We start from the raw sequence: 26,189 nt of genomic DNA, 5'->3' as shown, positions 1-26,189 counted from the left end.
TGCATGTATTTATCTTTCTTTCTCTCTCTCTCTCTCTCTCTCTCTCTCTCACACACACACACACACACACACACACACACACACACACACACCTCATCTCATCTCAAATGTGTATGTCAGAGACACAGAGTAACACAGAGATAGAGACAGAAAGACAAAGGGGAGTGGACAGGAAAGGGCTTTGGTAGTCTGCCAGAGCTAAAATATATAAATCCAGAGATAATTTCCTGTGTTGCTTTGTTTAGTCTTGGTTTAATTTTATTCACAGAACTGGGCTAGTTTGTTTATTTCATTGATTGCTCTGTTATTTGAACAATTCATAAGCAATCTTTGTTCCAGGGTGTTGGTTGTTTAAATTTGGTGTTATCCATTGTGAGACTTTTGAATCCTTGCAGATTAAAACAGCAGACTCAAATACTAGCAAAAATTTGGGACATTTGGTACTTGAACAGGTTTTATTAATAGCAACAGGAACACGTTGATATTTCAAAGCCAGTTGAGCAGCAAGAGTGACAGATAACAGATGGTCAGTGTGAGTATTGTACTGATATCCAAGAAACAGTGAAAGATCCAGAAGATGGCAGCTGGAATATTGGGTATATGTTCTAATATGGGATTTATGGAAGAACTAAAGAGAATGAAAAGATGTAGATGGAAGACTATTGGCAATGGGGGAGGAGGTTCCCACTTTGATAAGATCAGCGCTCCATCAAAGTAACCCTAGTAGTAAGACAATCAAATATAGCATCGATGGAATACAAATGAGGAAGATAGGTGGTGCTAATAGAATACTGGAGCTAGATTTAGAAAGATCTGAGTTGAAATCTAACCTCAAGTCTCACTAGTTTTGTGACCAGGGTAAATCACTTAACCTCTATCTGTTTCAATTTCCTCATCTGTAAAATACAGATAGCTCACCGAGCATTTGGAAGGATCAGGTAAGATAATATTTGTAAAGTGTTTTGCCATTTTTTTATTTTTGGGGGGTTTTTTGGGCAGTGGGGTTGTGATTTGCCTAAAGTCATCCAAGAGACTTTGTCTTGACACCCAAGTGTCAAGTGTCTGAGGTTGGATTTGAACTCAGGTACTCCTGACTCCAGGGTTGGGGTTCCATTCACTGAGCCACCTAGCTGTCACCTGCTTTTGCCAACCTTAAAAAGGTATATCAACATCAACTTTGACTATTATTCTTGGCAGTGCCCTTGTATAGAACAGATTCAGGATTCTCCATGTCTTGGGAGTTGTTACCCTTAACTCTCAATTTTTTATTTGCTTTTTTAAATAGTTCCTCCTTCCTTCAAAAGTGCTAAATAATACAGATCTATGTCTATGTCTATGATTGTGTCTATTCTAAGTATGAGAGGTTTAGAATAGTGAACAGAAAGCTGATCTGCCCTGTTCTTGTTGGGCTATTCCCAAATGAAGTGACAAAGAATTGGGTTCAACTCTTGCCTTAAATACACATTGACTGAATGACTCTGTGTAAGCCATTTAAGTTTTTAGTACCCCATACAAATTTCTAAGTATAATAAAATTAAAGAAGTTGTTGATATATATTGGTAGTGAATCTCCTGAAAAATAATTTAGTAAAAGCAGTATTGAAAAGGTTTAGGTCCAGAAAAATGCCTATATTTAAATTAAAATTAATTGTTTTCTTAATTTTCTCTGGGAACCTCAAGGTGTTGCTAAAGTTGACATATTCTTGCATTGGAATATACTCCAGACTATACTCCAATACTGCTCTTTTAGTGCAGGACCCAAAATTATGACTTCATTGATGTAGGGAATTCTCTGGTGAGGAAATTCCCTCCACTGCTGAATTGTCTCAGGCAATGAGAAATTAGGTGACTTGCTTAGAGTCATACAGCCTTTACATGTCAAAGATTCAAATTGAACCCAGGTCTTCTTAGCATCTAACTTTCTATCCACTATGTTATAGTTCCTCCATGATTAAAACTGAACTAAGATTAACCAAGCAAACATTTCTGGATGAATATTCATTAACTCAGAGCAATCTCAACTAACTTCTGAATCCCAGAGATGAATGATATACCACTCATTTTGCCATTTGCTACCAATTTAAGACTATAATTTTTATTTTTAAGATTTTTCAAAGGCCAAGAGTCTTGAATTGGGAAGTTATGACAAAATATCCTCTACTGATAAAGAAACAATGGTTGCTTCCTTGGTTTGGGACATCAGTTCCTTGACTTCAAAGGTTCACTTTACAGATGTTATAATAGAACTAGAAAGAAGTAAACCTGAATTCAGTACTGATTTTGTCATTAACTGCTTTCCTTATCTGGAAAATAGAGTCTTTTCTAGATGATTTCTGCAGGGTATCATACAATTTTGTTTACTTGTTTTTCAGTTATATGTGAATCCTCATGACCCTTATTTGGGGTTTTCTTAGCAAAGATACTAGAGTAGCTTGCCATTTCCTTTTTCAACTCATTTGACAAGTGAGAAAACTGAGGTAAATAGTGTTAAGTAACTTGCTTATGGTCCCACAGCGAGTAAATGTCTGAAGTCAGATTTGAACTTCGGAAAATGAGTTTTCCTGAAAATAGGACCAGTTCTGTATCTACTACACTACCTAACTGCCATACTTTCCAACTTCCCATAATTCTAGGAATCTACTCTGAGGGAAATATCTCTGACGTGATGCTTTTCTACTGATTAAACTCATCCTGATATTACAACATTTAAAACAGATTGAAGAAAAACAGTGAACACTCATTACTCCATTTAACTTTATTCTAAGGGCATCTGAGGGATGAAGACATGTTTGTGGTTTTTATTCAGGCATGTCTGACTTTTCATGACCCCATTTGGGGTTTTTGTGGGAAAGATACAGGTTGCCATTTCCTAATCCAGCTCAATTAATAGATGAGGTAAATAGGGATGAGTGACTTACCCATAGTCATGCAGTTATTAAAAGTATCTGAGACTAGACTTGACCTCAGGAAGATGAGTCCTCCTGAGTCCAGATGTGGCACTAAATGCCTTGAAGACACATAATTCTACATAACTTTGGAGTCAAATTCTCTACATATTTTTAGACCCTAGCTATCACTGCAATAGATCCCTTAGAATGGAGATGATGTTAAGTCAGGAAAATGTTTCTCCAATGGGACATTCAAGTTTCTTTGCTGTTGTACTTGGTCCAGTGACATATATTTCTGGACAGTCTACCAGCACCATGTCAGGAAACTGAATCTCTTCCATTTAAATTGTCTTAGGAAGATTCTGAAGATCTCCTGGCAGTATAAGATTCCAGATACTGAGGTCCTTTCTTGAGCTATACTGCCAAATGGAAATTCCAACAATTCTACAGAAAGCGCAACTATGATGGGCTGGACATATTGTTAGAATGCCAGATGTACGCTTTCCAAAAAGACTATTTTATGGAGAACTCCCACAGAGTGCTCACAAGGGAATCAGAAGAAGTGATATTGGGACACCCTGAAGGTCTCACTGAAGAACTTTAGAATTGACTGTACAGCATGGGAGACCCTGGCCCCAGCATGGGAGCCCTTCAGAGAAAGGTTGCATTATATGAGCAAGGCAGAATTGGAGCAGCTCAGTGGAAATGTGACATCTGTAGGTTTAGAGTACCCACCCCAGGTGTTCACGTGGACTACTTGTGCCATCCTGTGGTCTAGTATTCTGAGCTTGTATTGTTCTGATCAGCCACAGTCAGACACATGTCATTTGTCTCAAACATAGTGATTGTCATTTTGGTCTTTGCTACTGAATGACAAGAACCACTTCTTATGCTGCTGCACATTTTAATGGGAAAGTCAAACAGAAATTGGGTAGAGGTCAGGAATGGTAGGCTGCACTATTCTTTCTCCTTTTAAGAGGAAGTCTAACTCTGGAAATTGGGGCAAGTTAGAGAAACCTTATATTTTCATCATTCTTGAAGTGTTCTTCAGATCCAAAGTTAGGCTTCAGTCTTCAAGATTGGCCTTCTTTAGTGTGGGATGGGGAGGGAGGGAGGGAGGGAGGGAGGGAAGGAGACAGTTTGGAACTTAAAATGTAAGAAAAAATAAATTAAAGAAAAATGTAAAGAAAAATGACATACACTAGCACTTAAAAGGATCTAAGATTTGTTCTACAAACTAAAAAAACCTGAACAACAACAAATTAATGGTATCATCTCCCTCTTCTCACAGCACCTTTCAATCAGTTGCCAAATCTTGTTTATTCTTTCCCACAACAATTCTTGTATTCATTATCATTATTTATATTGCTTCTACTTTGTTCACTTCTTGCTTGGATTATTGTGACAGCTTAAAAAGCCTCTCTACCCTGATATCCTTTCCTTTCCACATTCTTTCAAAATTTAGCAAAACACAATTCTGAAGGTACAGGAACATCCTTGCTTGAAAAGCTTCTGGGCTTCCCTGTTTCATCTTTAAGACAAGATACAGATTTAACTTGATATTTATGATTCTCCATAAACTGGCTCCAACATATTTTTTTCAGTTTTATTTCACATTATTTACATTTATGCAATGTATGTTGCAACTAAAGTGAACCTGAACTAGGATGCTGTCTCCCACCACTATGATTTTGCACAGATTCTTTCCCCTTGTACCATGACTTTTTAAAGTGTTTTAAAGTTTGCTAAATGACTTAAATTATACCATGTTCTCCTGCCAACAATGATTCTTCAAGGTAGATACTAAAAGAATTAATGTTCCTATTTTATAGATGAGGAGACTGAAACTTAGAGAGGTTAAGAGCCATGTCTATGTTCATAAAGCTATGAGATCTGAATCCAAGACTTTATTGGTATGCACGGCAATATTCTATTGCTCTGAAGTGTGTTCATTTCTCCTCACTACTCTTTGGAATTCTGCTTTCACCTTCATAAAATCTTCCATGATGCCCCCATATTTTGTTTCCTCTTAAAAATTTCCTTGAATATTTTGCCTGGATCTTTCTTTTACATTCATCATCCTATGTATAGTTATGTCTATGTCATATCCAACCCCAATTCACCCCATTAGAATGTAAGGTCTTCGTGGACAGGGACTATATGATTTTGCTTTTCATATAGTAGGTATTTCATAAATGCTAATTGAATTGACCTGAATTGTTTAATCTTTATTAAAGTCTAACTAAGGAAGATCACAATGAGTGAAAATAATCCCAACTTCAGAAGGCCCAATTATGCAATAGTTTCTTGACTTATAAAAACTTTTTTGAAAACATGTCATGGTATTTTTATTGGGTTTATGAGCCTAGGGGCATATAAAAAATTCCAACCAGAATGGCCATCAAAAAATGAAGGAAACACATGATTTGCCTTCTCTCCCCTAAAAAGACATTAAGATAAGATGGGCCAATCTCAAATAAAATTGTGAAATGGGAAAATTTTGTCTTCAGCCTCTCCCTGTTCCTTTTTCCTTTATCACACTTCTCTTCCTCCTTTTTGGAGATCCTTTCCTTATGCTGCTCTTTCTATGCCCATTTCCCAAATTCCACATTTTATCTTCTTAGATTGTATGTTTCCTGAGAATCAGGATGGTGACCTGTCTAAATTTTGTATATTCCCCAGCAATTAGCACAGTATTCTATATGGAGTAGGTACAGCATTTGCTGAGTAAATGAAAGGATAGTTTAGACTTTTCATTTCCTACCCCATTTTCTCATAGTCCAATTAGGTGACTGAGACTGATAAATACATTTGTTGCTACTGTTGATGGAAACTGTGCTATTCCTCCCCACCCCCAAAAATCAAAAAATCCAAAAAGTTTAAAGGTGACTTTTGTTGTGACTGAGTCAAATAGAGCCAAAGGGAAGATAGTTTTATGATGAGAGAACTTCTCACATTATGTTATGTAATAAGCTGGAACTCTATCTTCACAAATGGCTCAGATGCTGGTACTGAGGATAGTGAATTCCCCTGAGGGGGTATGAGTTCATATGGAAAAAAAAGGACCACATAGGGCCGGCCTCATGCAAAGGCAAAGCAGGAGCTACTCATATTTGGGGATTCCCACTGAACACTCAAGTAAGTGTTCCTTAGAGACACAGGCATCCTTTGAAGAAAAGAAGTCTTCATCTTTCTTAGTTTTTTGAAACGTTGGACGCTGGATCATACTCCTTTCTTGAAAAATTCCTTTTCTTAGGATATTTGTGGCATTGTTCTTTCTTCAGTCTCCTACTTATCTGGGTGCTCTTTTTCATGTTCTTTGCTGGATCATCCATCCATCTATCTATCTATCTATCTATCTATCTATCTATCTATCTATCTATCTATCTATCCATCTATCTATCTATCTATTCCAATCTTCTCATATATGAGCTCTGTCTTCTTTTCCCTGTGTACATCTTTAAATATATGTGTATATATATTCAAATACATATATCTCTATCTATATATAAATATATGTGTATACCTTTTATCTTAGTAAGCTCATCAGCTTCTATTTCTATGCAGAAGCTTTCTAGGCAACCATTTCCACCCCTTGTCTTTATCTGGAAGACCAATTAGCTAATAATACTAACTGCCTACTAAATATTTCCAACCTGGATACTGGAAATGTACAACTGATTAATGTCGCAAACTCAATAGTTAAAAATAAAACTTCCTGTTCCCCCACCCCCAAACTCCGCTAATTTTCCTATTTTTTATTAAAGATACTAGTATTTTTCTAATCATACAAGCAATCTGAGAATCAGTTTTGTCTCCCTAACCTTTCCCATCAAAAAGATATGATCTTATCATGGAATTACAAAGTTTTAGAATTGTAAGGAAACTCAGCAACCATCTAGAGTATTCTATGCCTTCACAAGAACTCCCCCAACAACATGCCAAACAAGTATCTCTGCTTAAATATCTCCAAAACTCACAAAGCAGCTTTTACTTTTTGATGAATAATAAATTTGTCCAAGTCTCTCATTTTTACCGAATGTTTTTTTTTTTACTTTCAAGTTTGTTTCTTGTAAGAAATAGATGTGTGTGTGTGTTGGGGGGGGGTTGTAGTTCTCATAAACAATCTCATTGTCATTTTATTAGATTATTTAACACATTTACAATTTAAATTATTTTAAGCTTATATTTTCCTCTGTTTATGTCTCCAGTAATTATTTTTTTTTATTTCTGAATTAGAATGTTTTGTTTGCTTTTTCCTTTAAGTCTGTACTTTGTCCCTACACATAGTTTTGCTTAATCTACTCTAAGTCAACCCTATTTCAACAGGCTATCTTTCCCCCACCCACAGTTTTCTTCCTCTTTGTTAATCCTTTCTCTCATTTGGGAATTTTACTTAACTTAATTATTTCTTTTTCCTTCTTCATTTTATTTAGTGATCTAAGTTTCCCCTTCCTTTTCTTTCCTCTTTTTCCTTCTTACTTAAATTGTTAATTCAAAATGCCCTCTCCTGTTTATCTTTTCAAATTCTTTTACTAGTTTTTTCTTTTTATGCTCCTTTTCCCCCCTTAAGAAGGATATTTTAACTGTTTTCTGCATGAATTCTTTGTCTATTCTAAACTTTTATTTTTATGAATTATAGTCATATACTTAGAATTAAAGCTTCTGAAATATCAAGCTTGAGTTCCTTTATCTAACCAATTTCTGTTCTGCCTTATTGTTATCATCTCTTTACCTCTTTTTGTGGTTAAGTCTCACTTTTGTAAGTATCATTTCACCAGGGTGGCTGACCCTATTGTAGAAATACTTCAACATTCCAAATTAAGAGGTTTAATGCTATTCCTTATCTTTGCTACTTTTTTCTCATTTGCCATGTAGCTCCTCTCTGGTTTCCCTCTTACTCCTTTGGGGTTGGGTTTCACCTAGGAGCTCCAATTTCTCTTCTGAGAAAGGATGTTGTCCACAGAGGCATAAAGTTCTTATGGAGAAAGTGGTCTCTGTTGTACCAGATCCTAGAAGGAGCTACTCCCCTGGAAAGTTTTAATTTCCCAACATCGACTATATTTCTATACCCAAGGAGGTATTATTCAGTAGGACCCCCTGAGTTCAGATCTCAGTGGTTAATTTCCTCATTTATTTTTCCAGTTTCAATACCTCCTCTTCACTAGCTCACTCATTCTCTTATACTCAACTTTTGTTGAGAAATTAAAGAAGTTAGCTATTTTTTTCTTATTTACTGGACTTGATCAGGGTGCATCATTAATTCATCTCTATCCTGAACTTTTCTTCCCTTTTATGTATCTTCCCTTCATGAAATTTAATTCCAGAAAAGTCATGATTCACCTACAGAGTAGGTGTACTCCATGTCATTTCAGGTCTGCTCATCCAGCACAATTTCACCTGTTTTTTAAGTTCTACTTTCATTTGATTCTATTGTGTACTTTTAGAAAGAGATCTTCTGATGGTTGTTGTTTCTTCCTTTTTGAACCCAATAGGTGTATTTCCTTTTCTTTTTTTTTTTTTGATGCTCTATAGAGATGGAACAATATGTTGTTACTTGTAATTTCCTTGATTGTTGTATTTGTTTGCCTTTCTTTTCTTTCTATTATTGATGCTTGCTAGTTAGATAATTCACTCATTCTCTTGTTTCAAATATATCTTTTTATTGAATGTCTTCTTTTTTTATTCATGCTTCGGCTTATGTTAGCAGGGTATGTTGTTTTGGGCTATATTGTAAGCTCATTTGCTTTTCAGAATATGTTATTTCATTACTTTCTGTGGATGGATTTCCAGTGGATGTAGAATGCTGTTTTCTGTCATGTGGTCTGTGATCCATTTTGGGGTTTTCTTTGCAAAAATACAGAAGCGGTTTGTTATTTCCTTACTAGATCATTTATAGGTGAGGAAACTGAGGGGCAAAAAAAGTTAAATGACTTGCCCAGGGGGTCATACTCTGAAGCCAGATCTGACCTCAGGAAGAGTTGTTTTCTGAATTCCATATCTAGGCATTCTATCCACTGTGCTACTTAGTCTAATGTAATTCAGATTTCCTTTTCTTTAAATATGAAGAACATTTTCTTTGTCATATGCAAAATTTGTTGCTTGTCCTTGGAATTTTTCCAAATTAGGAACTGACTAAATTGGAAACTGACTGCTAAGGTGGGGAGCAAAGAAAAAGATGGAGTAAAATAATAAAATGAACTTTCCTTTTGGTGACTAGAGAGTTAGACTAGGGAAATGTCTATGTTTTAGGAGGGCCAAAGCAAGGGATCTCCTTTTAGTTGCACTAAACCTGATTGGGAATAAGTGGAAAGGTCTAGTAGGCAGGAGGAGAGATAGTACTAGAATGAAGGTGAGAGGTCAACAGAAGAAGTAGATTTAGTAATCATCTTTGTAGGAGAATTAGTTGAAACTGTGGGAGGACATGAGAAAGGAACTTTGGGGAATCCCCACATTTAACAAGAGGGAGGAGAAAGAGAAGATACAACAGATCATGTGTGAGGCATTGGACAGATGTTGGAATTCATAAAACTATACATGCCACTTTAGAGTTGGGAGGTACTGCCAAAGGAATCCTGTCTAACCCACTCATTTTAACAGATGAAGAAATGCAGCATTCATACATGGATGGGAAAAGATGTAGGTCTACAGAGACTTCCTTCCCATCATCTGTCTCCTGTCTAGCCCCCACAGGAGAATCCAGTAGTCAGTCCTTTCATTATTCTTGGCCTCTGTAGTAATGGCTTATTTATAGAGTGCTTCTTATATTATCCAGGCTCTAGCCTACTACTCAAGTGACAATTGTTACTTTAATGGAAGATTTAAAAAGCTTAATTTAAAAAAAAGTGAACTAGAAATTAGAAGTGCAATAAGATTGATTTACTTCATATGCCTTATAAATATAATTTTTTTTGCACAAGACTGTGATGTGATTAATGATGGGAATGTGCTAAGTATACTTTTTTTCAAAAGGATAGACTACAGAGGTAATGGAATAACACTGAAATAGGAAATAGCTTATAGGAAATCTATAAGCTGTAGGAAAAGTATGATAGAGAATATTTGGGTAAGGATCAACAGAAGAAGAAAGAGACATAAGAATGGGGTGGGAATAGCTTAAAGACTACCCAGAGAGAAGAAAGAAATATACATACATACATATATATGCATATATATATATATATATATATGTATATATAATCATTATAGAGATAGACCCTAGTTGCCATTTGGGGACTTCAACTTCAACCTTGATATTCACTGTCTTTCTATGTGAAAGGGAGAGAAATTTCCTTTACCCTAATGATATTTTCTTCTTTAAAAAAGGTGAAGCAAGGAATGGAACTGATTATTGCTAATAAAAAGGAACCTATAGAAGTAGAAATTATATAAACTTTGGGATAAAGTTACAAGTCTGGCAAACAAAGGTATAACATACCTGAATTTCAACAATGCATTTTACAAAATCTCTCAAAAATACCCTCCTGGACAAATGGAGGGATGGGTGCTATATGGAAGGCATGTGGATTCCAAATGGATATAGTTTTCTCATTCTGTTTACTTCTAAATTAGTTCATATACATCTCATTTTTTTCCCCGAATTTCTTGTATTCTGAATTTCTTATGTGTAAACAATATTCCATAGGTGGCAGTGAATAGAACACCAGAGTGTTGACCTGAGTTCAAATGTAGTCTCAGACACTTACTAGCTTTGTGACTTACCAGCAAGTCTCTTACACTGTTTGCCTTAGTTATTTAATCTGGCAGACCACTCCAGAAACTTCTCCAATAAAACACCAAATGAGATCACAAAGGGTTGTACACCACTGAAACGAATGAACAACAGCCACAAATGCTACTATGGATTATAGTTATTATTAATTATATTGTCAAGAAAGATCTAAGTACTAAAGAATACCCTGCCCTCCCTTCCTACTTTCAATTCCTTAACTCCACCTGTTTGATAGACATTAAAGGAGGACATAGCTCAATTAGTGTTTAGAGAGGAAAGTTAAGTGGTACTCACTGGAGAGCCAATTGTTCCCGGTCCTCCTGAAGGTCCTATAATTCCTGGCAAACCTGCTTCTCCTTGCTCCCCAGGCTCTCCAGGAGGTCCTCTATCTCCTATGTGACCCTGAAACATAAAAGCAAAAGGGTGGGAGGAAAGAAATAACTCTTATAATACTTTCCATCATTTTTATATGCTTTTGCTTTCATTTGGGGTACATGATGAAAAACTATTTTAGGTTTTAACTACAACAGAAATATTGTATCACCTTTGCTCCATCTTTTCCTTGAAGACCATCTTCTCCAGGAGTTCCTGGTTCACCCTAATTTGTGTGAAAAATAGAAACAGTTAAAAAGAATTCCTTATTAACATTGCAGGTATTTTGATTGGAAAAATAAAAACATCTCTGTACAACCCAGATAGGTGAAGAAAAAATTAAGTACTTAGTTTTCTATCCTCTTTGTTCCTTCATTTCCACAGAGAACTACTTTAGTTCTATGGAAAATAGATATTATGATAAAAATTGTTTAATTTGCTTCCAGTTAATGATTTAAGAACTCAGAATATTGTAAATCTGAAATTGTCAAATCCTTTGTTCAATTAAAGGTCAAACTTTGTTCAATTAAAGGTCATGTAATGTTCATTTTGTAACCCTGGTCCTCGAACAGATGTTCATAGGCTCACATCATAAAATTATACTCACTTTCCTGACATTTTCATGAAGATAACCATTGTAGAGTGTTTAGCACATTGCTTGAGAAACATCAAGCACTATATAAGCTTCATTACTTTTTATGATTATCAATTATTATTATTGTTATTATTATCAAATGGTTCAATATGCTCTTTTGAATGTTTTTGTGTCTTAATATATACATATATACATATATATATATAGGGTATATATATATATATATATATATATATGTATGTGTGTGTGTGTGTATTTCTATTAAAAGGTAAAGCAACTTGTTCTGCCCCAATGATATTATTCTAAGGAATGGAATTGATTCTGACCAATAAAGAAAAACCTATAGGAGTAGAAATTTTAGAAATCTTGGGAGAAAGTTACTAGTCTGGAAAACAAGGATATAACATACCTGTATTTCACCAATGTATTTTACAAATGAATTTCTATACCCTTTGTTTCTTCATTTCTATTTATGAATCTACTTCATTTACATAGCAAATGAATACTATGATAATAATTGTTTAATTTGCTGAATGATTTATATAAATGAAAATGTCAATTATTTTTGCTCTCCAAGAAGGAGATTTCTTAATAGCACTCACAGAAATGAATATCACATGACATTCTAAATAGATATCATAGGATCATGGCATTATGAACTTAGAGCTGTAAGGGATCTAAGTGATCATCATGTCTTAGTGATCAATCAAATTTCCATAAGAGGAAATTAAGGCACAGAGAGGTATTGTTACTTCCAAAGTCACAGAGCTAGGAAGGGTCTAAAAAGGTACTTAAACACAGTTTATTCTGAATTTAAGTCAGACACTCTATTCTCTAATTAAAAAAATGCAAGTGAGTCTTTCTTTCTCTTTTCTGAGTCATTCAAAAATGAATTCAAACATATTTTCTTCCTAGGCTAACAGAAATGAAAAGAAAGAACAGAATAGGAAAAGGAAAGAGGAATGGAAGAGGCAAAGAAAGGGAAAATGAAATCAAGCATAAAAAATGAACAAGATTGAAATTGTTCTACCATTATATTTTCCTGTTAAACAGATGAAATGAAACTGAGACATTCTTCAAAAGTACAAATTGGAAATCTATCAATAAATATTTATTGGGCATCTATTATGAATCAGGTACTACTATGAGCCAGTACTAGAAATACTAAGACAAAAAAATGGATATATAGCTATCTTCAAGGGGCTTATTACTCTTATGTATGATCAGAGATTCTGAAAATAGTTACTAGAATCTATATACCTCTATAGGAAGCTTTATTATGATAGGATAATAACATTAATATAAATTGGGTTTACAGTGCCCTGAAAAGGATGTGTTTTGTATTGAATAGTTCTGACATGTGAGAAAAGGAATGAATTTTCTGGAAAGTAGTGTTCTAGGAGATAGGAAATTAATATTAATAGTTTAGTAGGTTAGTCTGAGTTTAACCTATCTCATCTCAAAAATGAAAAAAAAATGGTTTCCTGTTACTGCTGATGTTTTAATTTGAGGACGAAAGATATTTTGCATAAATAGTGGATGATAAAATGAACTCCTTTTAAAGTAGTAAAACTAAACACTATGAAATGATGAAATTGTTCACAGGATGTACCATTACAGCAGAGCTTAAAGTTTTCTGGTGTATTAGTTAAACACCTCTGTCTGGGGTAAGATTTGAACTCAATCCTCTTGACTTCTTACTAGCTGTGTGATATTGGGCAAGTCAATTAACTGATTGCCTCGTATCTAGGACCATCTCCAGTCTTCCTGATTCATAACTGGTCAATGGACACAGGTGGTTCTGGAGGAGAAAGTGAGACTGGTAACTTAGCACAGCCTCCCCTCACTCAAATCCAATTCACATTCATGCCTTGGTATCACCTGATGTCAAGGTCTTCTTTGAGAATGAAGGACAGCTATTGTCATCATCGTCATCATCATCATCATCATCATCTATGTGCTAGCATTTTCTATGCTAAACACTTTGCTAATTGGACCCTCACAGAAACTCTGAGGGGTAAGAATCATTATTATCTATATTTCACAACTGAGGAAACCGAGTCAGACAGAGATTATGTGATTTGCCCAAGGTCACACAGCTAGGAAGTGTCTGAGTCTAGAGTTAAATTTAGGTCTTTCTTCTGGTCAAGTGTTCTATCCAATGTATTTCATAATTTCCTCTAAGATCATTCTTTGTTCTTACCAATATCATATAACTATGTTTTTGTAATTTGAATGGTCAGTAATTTAACTCATCAATGTAGAATCATATTATCAAAGAATTTCAGAGTGGAAATGAGCTTTAGTAACTATCTATTCCAACTCTCTAATTTTACAGATGAGTAAATAGAATTAAATTTGCTGCTATATGTGAGTCATTTCTTTTCCTCTAGTATTAGGAAAAATCCCAGGGAGTACATAAATTGGGCAATAGATCTCTGAAAACACGTCTAGATTTCTAAAAGCTGCTAAATATTCCAGCTGGATAGTGTTAGCAATGTACATCACACTTTAAGAAATTATGAAATATAGCCAGCATTATTCAGCAATGAATCAGAGAGGTTTATTCATGTGATTTGATTGAAATGAACATATTGGAAACTTTCACATCTTTAAAATAGACAACCCAGTGTATCAAATGGATTTTTATTAGACACTCACTCTTAATCCTGGTTCTCCAGATGCTCCAACACTGCCTGCTGGCCCAGGGTTTCCCTGAAGTGTGGAATAAAAATGGTAAAAGTATGGAATCATTGAAATGAACACATTCCCTCATCATGATGAGCCCACCCTAAGGGAGAGAGGAAGAATCCTGAAGCAATTTGCTTTTTGTTTTGGCTGTCCTCCGTCCTCCCCTCTTCTTGAGATTTCTGGTTAAGTATTGACCAGATATTGTACTTCTATGGAACCCAATGAATGGTAAAAGGCCTTGATGGGTGAAAGTTACCTTTGCACCTGGCTCTCCTTGTAGACCAGGCTCTCCTTCAATGCCTGGAGATCCCTAAAAGAGGACATTTTGATAGATTATTTATAAAATAAACTTTAGCTACTCTTCAGTAACCACAATAACCCACTGTCTACAAGAATATTTTGCCTATGAGCTAAAAGATTCAAGAATGTTCACATATAAAATTTTCTTCTGTAAATAATACAGGAGAAAAGTGTGAGAGGCAATGTCTTCAGAGTCCCTTCAGAGGCAGGATAAAGATACTTCCCTCCTCTTTCAGGAATCCCCAAAATAATGCCTCAGAAATCTTTAGATTCTGTTAAAGTGCTAAACCTTTAGGCACATCCTGTGGACAATTTCATGACTTTTGGGTAAACAAATATCCATAAAAATTTCATGTCCTTTTGCCATAGAATTCCTTTGGAGAATTAAGTAGCTTCTTTTAGTCTAGTATAAGCATTTATAGACATATTTAAAGATCTCTACTTTTAGGGCAGCTAGGTGGTGCAGTGTATAGAGCACCAGTCCTGAGTTCAAATATGACCTCAGACACCTAATAATTATCTAGCTATGTGGCTTTGGGCAAGCCACCTAACCCCATTGCTTTGCAACAGAAAACAAAACTAAAAAAAGATCTCTACTTTCAAGGGTAACTCCAAAAATCAATGTAGATCCCATTTCATTCCCAGCTTAGATAATAGCATGCAAGAATTGCTGTAACTAAAACACTCATTGGTCTGTGGCTAAGCTGGTGATAAGCCTCTTTGAACTTAACTATTGCCATCTAAAGATGACCAACATCCACTGGGTCATCACTCAAAGACTTCTAGCTTGATAGAAACCTGACCAAGTCTGTAATCAGGGTCATCACCCTTTAATCTCCCAAAGGAAACCTTCTGGTAATTTATTGTTTTCAAAGGGAAAAATGTAAAGATCACAGTAAAGAGATTTTACTTTGTAGTATCAATTATAGAGGCAGTTGGAGGTAATAGATGGAGTTAGAGACCTGAACCTGGAATCAGGAAGATCTGAGTTCTAATCATGCTCTGATATTTACTAATTTTGTAATTCTAGGCAAGACATTTAGCCGCTGCCTGCCACAGTTTCCTCATAAGTAAAATGGGGTCTCTAGGGTTGTCATGAAGATCAAATGAGATAATACTTATAAAAGTACTTAGTGCCCAATCTCTGGCACAGAATAGGAGTTATCAGCTTATTCCCCTTCCTAATCTTGCCTAGTCTCGGAGCAAATGTAGCTTTTAAAAATCAATTTGGTCAATTTTTATTTTTTTTGAAACTGTGTTATACGTATGTCATGGAACACTATTGTTCTATTAGAAACCAGGAGGGACGGGAATTCAGGGAAGCCTAGAGGGATTTGTATGACCTGATGCTGAGTGAGATGAACAGAACCATAAAAACACTGTACACCCTAACAGCAACATGGGGGCGACGATCAACTGTAATGGACTTGCTCATATTAACAGGGCAACAATCAGGCACAATTTCGGGATATCTGTGATGGAGAATACCATCTATATCCTGAGAAGGAATGGTGGAGTTTGAACAAAGACCAAGACTATTACTTTTAATTTTTTTAAAAAATGTTATCTTATTATGTAATTCTGCTATATCTCATACTATATTTCTTAAGGATATGATTTCTCTCTCATCACATTCAACTTAGATCAATGTATACTATGGGAATGATGTAAAGATTAACAAACTGCCTTCTGTGGGGGGTGGTGGGGGAGGATAGTAAGATTGGGGAAAAATTGTAAAACTCAAAATAAATAAAACCTTTCTAAAAAAATTGGTTCATTTTTCAATGTGTTCCATTATGCCTTTTTAAAAAAGAGATATAAAACCTAGAAGGGAGACATTGAGTAAAGTCAATTCTCAGTCTGTGAAGTGAGAGCATTATTTACTTTGTTTCATTATTTGCCATAAGAGGAGCTTTTTGGGGTCTATACCTGTAATTTCAGTGGTGCAAAGAGTTCCCTTCATAGGAAACTCTTTTTTCAAAGCCCATTGGACATTGTTATATAATTTGTCACCTTAAAGAGCTTCCTGGGTCACTGAGAGATGAAGTGATTGGCTCAGGCTGATCTAACCACTATGAATCAATGACTGGACCCAAATCTAGGTTCCCTGACTCTAAGCTCTGGCCTTTATCCATTGCACTATAATCCTTCTCAAGAGGTACTTAGGAGGAGAAAATTAATATCATCGAATGAAGCTATTCTTGTGTTTGGTTTTTTGCCAGGTGGAGATTTACAAATTTAAGTTCTCCCCTTTTATAAAATGAAATATTTTAAAAATGATAATGATTTTCAAAATATTCAGTATCTGGATTGTAGGCTGTATGCCATATGTTCAATAGATATTTATTTTTTCCAAAATTTAAAGCAAAATATGAAATTTACCTCAGGACCCATTTCTCCAATAGGACCAGCATCACCTTGCGGTCCCCGTGCCCCCTACATTTAAAAAAAATATAAAAACTTTGACTATCAGACATTAAATTAGTTTCAATAAATACAGAATAGTAAATATGGAATGTCATTTGCTAAATCCTGGAATTCATCAATAATATCCTATCTATTGAAATAGTACTGGAATTGGAGATAGTACGATTGGAGCTCCAAACCCAATTCCGACATGTAACTGAAAGTGTAAACAGTTTTTGAATCTGTAAAATGGGGATAATAGTACATGTTTTATAGAAACTTACCCACAGAGAAATAAGTTCTCTCACTGTTAAGTTATTGGAAGGCTAATAGATTCAGGCAAATTTCTTTTTTCTAATAGTTAACATGTCTTTGGCATGAATTCTAGAAAGATCCAAATATGGTCTTCTAAGAAACAAAAAGAAATAAGCAATGCCCAATTAACTGTGTTCTGTTTGGTGAATAATATCGTCTGGTATAGAATCAAGTTGAATAATTTCTCTGTGTTCATTTTATGGGTTTAATAATATTTATACAGTATAATAACACTAAGGTGCAATGAAATCCAAACTAGTGCCTCTTTGGCAAAGGAAGACTCAATACGACTAAGCAGTATTCTTTGAAGTAAATGGACAGTGAATAATTATCTTATTGTAGTAACATTAAAAACACCCACATCAACAGATCTATTTGTCAGTGTGGGGAGAGCTATGTGCTCGAGCATCGCTAAAGAATTTTTATACATAAATGAATTCATATTTAGAAACCACAACACGCTAGGCACGTCCCCAGGGATCTGTAGGGTTACTTACCCTATGTGTACTTTATTAGAGTGGGAAAAGCCATGACAGTAGTCTGTTGCTCCACGCAACTGCCTCATGGGAATTTCTCCTTTGTTTTGCAAAGACCAACCTAGAGGCACCTTCTTTTCAGAGAAGCTAAAACTATGAGGATGGCCCTCCAAGTGCCCTCTTTACATCTCTATAGGACCAACCACCCAAGTCAAGGATCCCCCTGGATGCTCAAATTGGCTATGCTATTCCCAGAAAAAATGTAAGCCTTTCAGGTTTCTGCTTCAGATTCAGAATGATCCTTGATGTTTTGATTTAAATATACTTCTATAGCTAAACATTTTTTCAAGAGTTTCCCAGAAATTCTGAATTGGGCAGTGCTCTCCAAATTTCCATGATTAGAATGAGAAACCAAAATGTGTAACCCCATATTCATCGTCTGTGGAACAATGGTTGGCTAACCAGGTACCTGACTTTATAACTTGAGTGGTCACTCCTAGATTCCCAGGGTCTAAGAGGTTTATATTTTGTGATATTGTTGGCCCATTTGCTGACTTAAACCTTGGAAAGTAACAAAAATTTCCTTTTTCTAATTGCCATACATAGCTCTAGTGATACACTTTTCTATAAACTTAATTAAAATATATTTTTTAAACTTAAATGAAGACTTTTAATAGTCTAGAGGAACAATAGAGAGAGAGGACTGGATTTAGAATCAGGAAGACCTGAGTTCAAATGCAACCTCAGAAACTTATTAGTTGTGTGACCCTGAAACAAGTCAATTGTTTCCTTGAATAAGAATAGCACCTACCTGCTATGGTTATTGTGAGGATAAAATGAAATAACATGTATGAAGCACGTTGTAAACCTCAAAGTGCTATAGAAATGTCAATGATGCTGCTGATGGTTTCGATTCCAGATTTGCTATAAGCACTCATAGTCAGAGCTGAAAGGAACCTTAGATCACCTACTTCAACTCCATCATATAAATGGGGAAATTTATACTGAAGATTGCTTTCCTTCTAGATGAAAATTTTCCCTCTCTGATCATAGATTCCCAGAGCACTTTTTTTCCTGAATCTCCCTTTTGCTCCCTTCATTAGAGGGGATATCATTAGAAGTTTCTTGGAGACAGGGAAAGTCTGGATTACTATTATCTCTGCATCTTCAAGCTGGGTGCTTAAGAAATATTTAAGTGGAAATATATTTCCTAGATTATCATGAGAAAGATTTGTTATTTTTATTCAGATAGAATTGGTAAGGAAATAGAATTGCCAGTCCAAGTTAAAAAACCAATCACAATAATTGACAGATAAATGGAATAATCTCTCTCTCTCTCTCTCTCTCTCTCTCTCTCTCTCTCTCTCTCTCTCTCTCCTTCTCTGTCGACTCTTTGTCTCTGTGTGTTTGTGCTTCTGTCTCTGTCTCTCTGTTTCTCTCTCCATCTCTGTCTCACTGTCTTTCTCTGTATAAAGTTCCTTTTTAAGAGGAAATATTTTACTTAAAGAGCTAAATCTGGATTTATTGTTTGTAAGGCATGTACAGTTGAAACAAGTATAATGAATGTGTATAGGAGGAAATAACCTCAGAGTTCAGTAAGAACAGCTATTTGACTGTTGGAATTTTTCCACATACCGTCACTCACTAAATGAATTCTACAAAGGCCACCTATAAACCTTTGTGTCAACTGATGGATAAGATCAGTCCAGTGGCCTGAAAGATCGCATTGTATCACAAACCTTAAAAGTACATTATAGTCAATTATATTTGACATGACTCACCAGAAGAATGATTTCATGGGCAATAAAGAACCAAATGCAAAAGGGTGGGCTTGACAAGGTCTTTCACAATCAGTTTTTCCATGGAAACTCTCTCACATATATGAAATGATGATGTAATTCTTTGTGTTGATATAATTGCATTCTTGTCATGTTTGCACCTATGGGACCATCATTTGTAGGGTCTGACTTCAATGTGTAGGTCTTTTGTTATAGATTTGGCTACATAAGTGAGTGTGTGTGTGTGTGTGTATGTTTGAGTGTGATAATAAAAATAGCAAGAATTTTTTAGATTTAATACAACAGAATTTTCTTTATTTTAACACTAGCTCACCCACTTTAGTCTCAGAATAACAGTATCAAATTTGGTTGTATTAAAAACAATAAAAACTCTAAAATGTGTATTCATAATAAACCATTTGCATAATATCATTGGTCTGTAATGTCTGTGATTAAGATTATTTTTAATTATACTCAGCAACAGTGGTATGGGGTTCATGGTACTTGAAACTGAAAGGCTGTCCATTATAAGCAAACTTTGCAGATAAACTTACTGGTTCTCCAGGAGGTCCCTTATCTCCTATGCTTCCAGGAGTTCCTTGTAAGCCCTGAAAAAATAAAAACAAATTTGTAGAGAAAACATTGTATTTCAAAAGACAATATTTTTGTTTCCTTCTTCACTTCTTCAATCCTTATGATTTCTAATTTCTCTTCCTTGCCTCTCACTGTCCCCCTTCTACTCTGTTATCTCCAATTTCTATTTAAGAAAGTTTGAATATTAGTGAATGTGTGATTTTTTTTTTAGGTTTTTTGCAAGGCAAATGGGGTTAAGTGGCTTGCCCAAGGCCACACAGCTAGGTAATTATTAAGTGTCTGAGGCTGGATTTGAACCCAGGTACTCCTGACTCCAGGGCCAGTGCTTTATCCACTGTGCCACCTAGCCACCCCGTGATTTTTTAAATATATCCTCACAAACCCTTAAAAAGATCAGATTAATCTCTCTCCATCTTCAATTGCTATTTTTTAGCTTTGATGATAGTTATCAAACTGGTGGAAGAATTGTCTTTGAATATCTCTAATTCTTTCAACCAGAAGTAGTTTCACTCTCTCTCCTCAGAACATTTATGAGTATTTTATTCCTGTCTTGGGTTCTTACCATTCTTCTTGTACTATAGTTATTTTTGCACATGAGTGCAGAGATTGCATTTATTATCTTTGGATCATTGAGCAATGCCTTCCTTGTACAAAGTAGGTCCTTAATACAGATTTGATAAAAGAATGAATTAATAAGTGGATGAACCAAGATAAAGGGGTTAGGATCCAGGAAATAAAGATGTAGTGATATGGAATTCAGAGCATTTTTCTGGGAACATGACTGTACTCAGCTCTCTCCCCACGGCATTTTGCCATTCATTCATTCATAAGATAATTAGTATCACATGCCCTTTGGTACCCATTCTTCCTTTTCCTCCTACTGACTTTATGAAGTTAACAATGTCACTGGCTGTGAAACTAGCTTCTTTCGGAAAGTGGGGAAGAGTTGAAAAAGTTGTAATATATATGATTGCGATAGAGTACTACGGTGCTACAAAAATGATGAGCTCTATCATCTTGCATAAAATAAGGAAGAGCAAAATAGGCAGAATCAAGAGAATGTTGTTTATAGTAACAGCAATATTGTTTGAGTGACCTAGTCATTTTGACAGTTATAATTACTCAAATTAAGTATAGAGGACTATGAAGGAAGGGTCATTTTGTAACCAGAGAAAGAAATTATAAATAGAAGCATGTATACATAATTTTATAGATATATTCATATTTGTGTCTAATAGGGAGGGAGAAGGAAGAAAAAAGAAAAAAGAATCAAGAATCATACAACTTTATTACATATTTAAAAGGAATAGCAAGATGCATATAATAGATTTGTGGTTTCATGTGCAATCATTTTTTCTAATTATACTATATCATAGAAATACTATATCATTTTATTTTATTATATACTATATCATTTTATTTTATAAATTAAAACTAAATAAAAAATAAAAAAGAGGTTAATCATAAAAGCAAGCTATTATTTAGGAAGAAGAAGAAAAGATTACTGGGTCTCAACTCTATGCAATTTTGTAGTTAGAACAAGTGGCACTTTAATGAGATGGCTTACAGAAAAAGAGAGACATTTAGAATCACAGTGAGTCTATAAATTTACCATGCAAAGCAATGTGCCATGCAAAGCAATAGTTGCCAAATGGGCAATTGTGCTGGGTGGCCAACTGAAATCTGTTCCTTCCACCTCTTTCCCCCAAACTTTAGAGGCATTCTTTGTCCAGATTTTGCTCTTTAAGTAAAGTATTTATTTCCTCTTAAAAAGGAATTTTATACAGAGAAAGACAGACAGACAGAGACAGAGAGAGGGACAGAGACAGAAACACACACACACACACATAAACATGCTTAATAAATGTCTTTAATGATGAAGAAAATTATATATTTCTGAATTTGAAAGCGTAAGATACTTCTTCGAAGTTGGATAAAATATATAATGTATAGTATCTACCATACTATAAAAGCCATATATATATAGTATTATATATTTATATAAATATAAATATATATATAATATATATATATATATATATAATATAGTATCTAAAAATTAGATAATGACTCTTTCCATGGTCAGAGAGTCACTCAATGGTACTTGCTCATTTTTAATTTTAGAACTGGTTTTGAAGAAAGGTAGTATGACTTAGCATCTACAGAGCAGGTTGCAGAACTGGAAGACCCAAGTTCAAGTCCTTCCTATGTTGCTTGTGTAAGCCCTGGTAAGTCATTTTAACCTTAGTATCCTAGGCAACTCTCTTAAGACCTAAAAGGTGGAGAAGATGCTAACATCCATTGATAGAGGTGCTTCCTCTTTTGGGAATTCTAATATCAGTGAAATCATAGATCTAGTCTATGCTTATCTGGGTCTGAAGAGAATTAGCAGACTGTGGATAACAGGTGGTGATGCTGTGGCTAATATAGTTACTATAGTGCCATATACTCAGTTATCCAGGGCATCAAGAAGATAACATTTTCCACTGATGATTTTCCTCTTGAGCCAGGTCTACACACAGAAAGAAATAGAAGAATCATTTTGGCTTGGAGACAGATAGCTTTTCAATCGTTTTTTGAATAGCTGCTGGATATTTTGTAAAATAAGTCCTCTAGTTTAGGGGTTGATGAACCACAACTTAGGGGCCAAATCCATCCCATCACTTATTTTTATATGGTCCCTTGAACTAAGAATGGTTTTAACTTTTAAAATACAATTTAATATTTTAATTTATATGGTAAAGGTTATTTGTAAAAATATAATAACCATTCTTAGTTTGTAGAATTATGTAAAACCAGGTAATGAGCCAGGTTTGGACAATGGATTGTAGTTTGGCAATTTCACAAATGAAAAATTGAGAATTTAAATTGGGAATTTAGATGACCAAGGCCACATAGTATCCATATATGCAAAAACTTCTTAGTGAGTGGAAGGACTAGGACTAATTGGTAGTTAGGTATCCTATTCTGCTATTCAGTGCCTGCTCTCCAATATTATGTTGCTTCCTTCTAGGGCAACTGTGTAAACACAAAGGAGAGAGTGTCTGGCCTGGAGTCAGGAATACCTGAGTTCAAATCCAGTCTCCGATATCAACTTGCTGTATGACCCTGGACAACATCTGAATTAAAATCCAGCCTCAGACATGAACTAGTTGTGTAACTCTGGCAAATGCCAGAGATAAAGAGGCAAATGATGGTCTCTGCTCCCAATCTAAAGGAGGAGACTATTTAAGGTTTAATGAATTGTTTGGGGCCATGGGTGATTAAGCGACTTGCCCAGGATCACAGTATTTGGATTCCTGACCCCAATACAGGTAATATCTATCAACTTTCTGTCTCTGTTTCTCATTGTCTTCCTTATCTGTGATATTGGGATTATACACACACACACACACACACACACACACACACACACACACATATATATATTTGCTAGGCAATGGGATTAAGTGGCTTGCCCAAGGCCACACAGCTAGGTAATTATTCAGTGTCTGAGGCTGGATTTGAACTCAGATACTCCTGACTCCAGGGCCAGTGCTCTATCCACTGCGCCACCTAGCTGCCCCAATAATATTCTTTATATTAACTTATATATTATTTAGTGCACTTTACTTGTTTCACATGGTTGCTGTGATGATAGCATTGTAAACCTTAAAGTGATTTATATAAATACAAAAGGAGGTAGGAGAAAGGGGAGAAGAAAGGAGATAAATAAATGGAGAGAGAGAGAGAGAGAGAGAGAGAGAGAGAGAGAGAGAGAGAGAGAGAGAGAGAGATAAAGACAAGAAGAGAAAGACCAGGATAGTACCTAAGGTACTCTAATCTAACCTGTAATTAGGGATAGAAATCAGAGAATAAAGTTTCAGTTAAATGATGGGGTCAGAAGCTATTCTGCAAGTATGGATAATTTTTTTTCCCTAGAAGTTCAGCTATGAATAAAAGGAAATATATAGAATAATAGCTTGAGGATAGGATAAGTAGAGTCAAATGTAGATACTAAAAGGAAGGCATAAGAAACAAATGTCAAATGGTTCTTATAGCATTTTTTACTTAGGAGCCCAACTATCTCTTCGTTTTTGTCAAAAAACCATTTTATTAATTAAAAATGAAGGCAAGGAGTTTAAGGAAGTCTGTCAACACTGTGAATGGAGTTAGAAGTCAAACTCAGAAAGATAATCTAGTAAGCGTATATTCATCAAGACTGGAAGGCAAGAGACTTATGGCAACAGGAAAGAATCAGGTTTGGCTTCAATGGTGCCACATGGCCAGAAGCTTCAGGAAAAAAAAAAAAAACTGAATAGAGAAAGAATCTTATTAAGAATGTCAAAGTTTATAAAGTGTCTTTTGCAGATGACTTGAGGTTAAAACACCTACCTGTGCGGTGTGTGTGTGTGTGTGCGCGTACGTACACACACACACACACACACACACACACACACACACACACTTCTTTCTCTGATGTCTCCAGTCTGTTGAATTTTTCCTTTTTCCTGAATTGGCTGTGATTCTCCTGTGGAAAGCCACCAGTAGAGGACAGCAGAGACTACCAGAGACAAAACAGCTGTAGGATGACAGCAGTAACAGCTGCTTCCATCAGCTTACATGGGCAGTCCCTCCTGTGGGGATCCTTCTGTTGAAGGCTGTTTATACCAAAGCTTTTCTATTTCCTTTCCTCTCTTTTTTTCCTCTTTTGCTCCTCAGATTCAAGACTATACAAAATGTCATCGTTTATTTAAAATGATGCCTCTGAGTCTTTTTCTTTTTTTATGGAAAAGTAAATAAATCCTTTCATGAGACTCATTTATCATGTTTAGGTTGTGCTTTCTCCATTAGGGTTGATGTCTCTAGGAATTCCTGCTTCTCCTTGGGGAGAATGGTATAATTTTTATAGAAAGTTTCGACATGCAGGAAAATATTTGTTCTTGTATCAAATAAGGACCTTGGGAACAGTCATAAAATTAAAAAAAAAACTAAACATGCCAAGGGACCAGAAAACCCTCAAGGTGAACTTAAAAGAAACAGAGGAATAGACAGGAGTCCCAAATCACTGAAGTCCTAGCTCTGCCCCTTGGGTTTGCATCCATTTCTTAATTTCTTTTGTGCAAGAATTAGAATGGATGATCTCCAAGGTGTCTATTAGCAACAATATATCGTGTTATTATGTAACTTTTAAGAAATGTATTGTCTTCTCTCATTTATTTTTATGACATCTACATTTGTGTGAGAAAACTCATGATAGAAAATGGTTTGAATTCTGTAAAAATGGAGGAGCTGGATTTGTTAGGCAAGGAAAAACTTAAAATATTCATTGTGTCTGTACCCTTGTTGATTTAATGCTGTTCCCTCAAACCATGTTGATTCCTGGTGATCTATGGCAACCCATTCCGCAATAAAAATTTCTATATCCTCCTATGAACTGGCTAAAAGGAGTACACCAATGTGACAGCAAACTTCTCTTTTTCATAACGTTTGGAAGATAGCAATAGAACATATAGTTCATTTGCAATCCTTTTCGCTTTTAGTGTGACCGTTTTATCTTTTTTGAATATATAATTCTTTGCTGACATCATCCTCCTTGCTAGATTTGACTTGAGGCTCCTTATTGGTTAGGTATTGCAGCCTACAACCATCCACCATACGCCTTTCCATTGCCCTCTAAATCATTGGTAGACTTTAGGACTCCATGACTCACAGCCATAAAACCAAGTGTTCCACCAATTGGTAATGAATTCTTTGGCAACAGCAATCTATGAAGAATGGGTTGGAGAAGTGATAATTTGCAACACATTGGCAAATTTTGAGCCAAATGAAATTTTCTGGGTTTTTTTCACTATTGAAAAATGGTCAATACAAGAAGGCTACAGTATTATGCCTTCAAGAGATGTAAAAATGTCCTTTAAAAGTGGATTTGGCTGATTTTTCTACCTTTCATCGACAACTTTCAAGCACAACCAATAATAACAATAATGGGAAAATAATGCTGTAAGATTTAGAAAGTGCTATACAAAAATAATTTCATTTTTTTGCCTCACAGCAACTTTTG

The 26,189-nt window shown here is 35.3% G+C and overlaps 1 protein-coding gene across 1 annotated transcript in view; it reads right to left on the bottom strand.

Moving 5' to 3' along the window:
- Positions 1-26,189, bottom strand: part of COL24A1 (collagen type XXIV alpha 1 chain) — a 380,712-nt gene that overhangs the window by 96,734 nt on the left and 257,789 nt on the right. The window contains exons 32-37 of the mRNA XM_074221770.1: positions 20,107-20,160; positions 16,960-17,013; positions 14,534-14,587; positions 14,248-14,301; positions 11,164-11,217; positions 10,914-11,021 (exon numbers count right to left, since the gene is read on the bottom strand). Coding sequence (XP_074077871.1) covers positions 10,914-11,021; positions 11,164-11,217; positions 14,248-14,301; positions 14,534-14,587; positions 16,960-17,013; positions 20,107-20,160 — 378 coding nt within the window. The remainder of the gene's footprint in view (positions 1-10,913; positions 11,022-11,163; positions 11,218-14,247; positions 14,302-14,533; positions 14,588-16,959; positions 17,014-20,106; positions 20,161-26,189) is intronic.

Source organism: Macrotis lagotis, chromosome 2 (assembly GCF_037893015.1).
Source record: "Macrotis lagotis isolate mMagLag1 chromosome 2, bilby.v1.9.chrom.fasta, whole genome shotgun sequence".
In the NCBI taxonomy this organism is placed as follows: Eukaryota; Metazoa; Chordata; class Mammalia; order Peramelemorphia; family Peramelidae; genus Macrotis; species Macrotis lagotis.
Note: the sequence above shows the minus strand (reverse complement) of the source record. Positions and strands in the feature narration are given on the sequence as shown.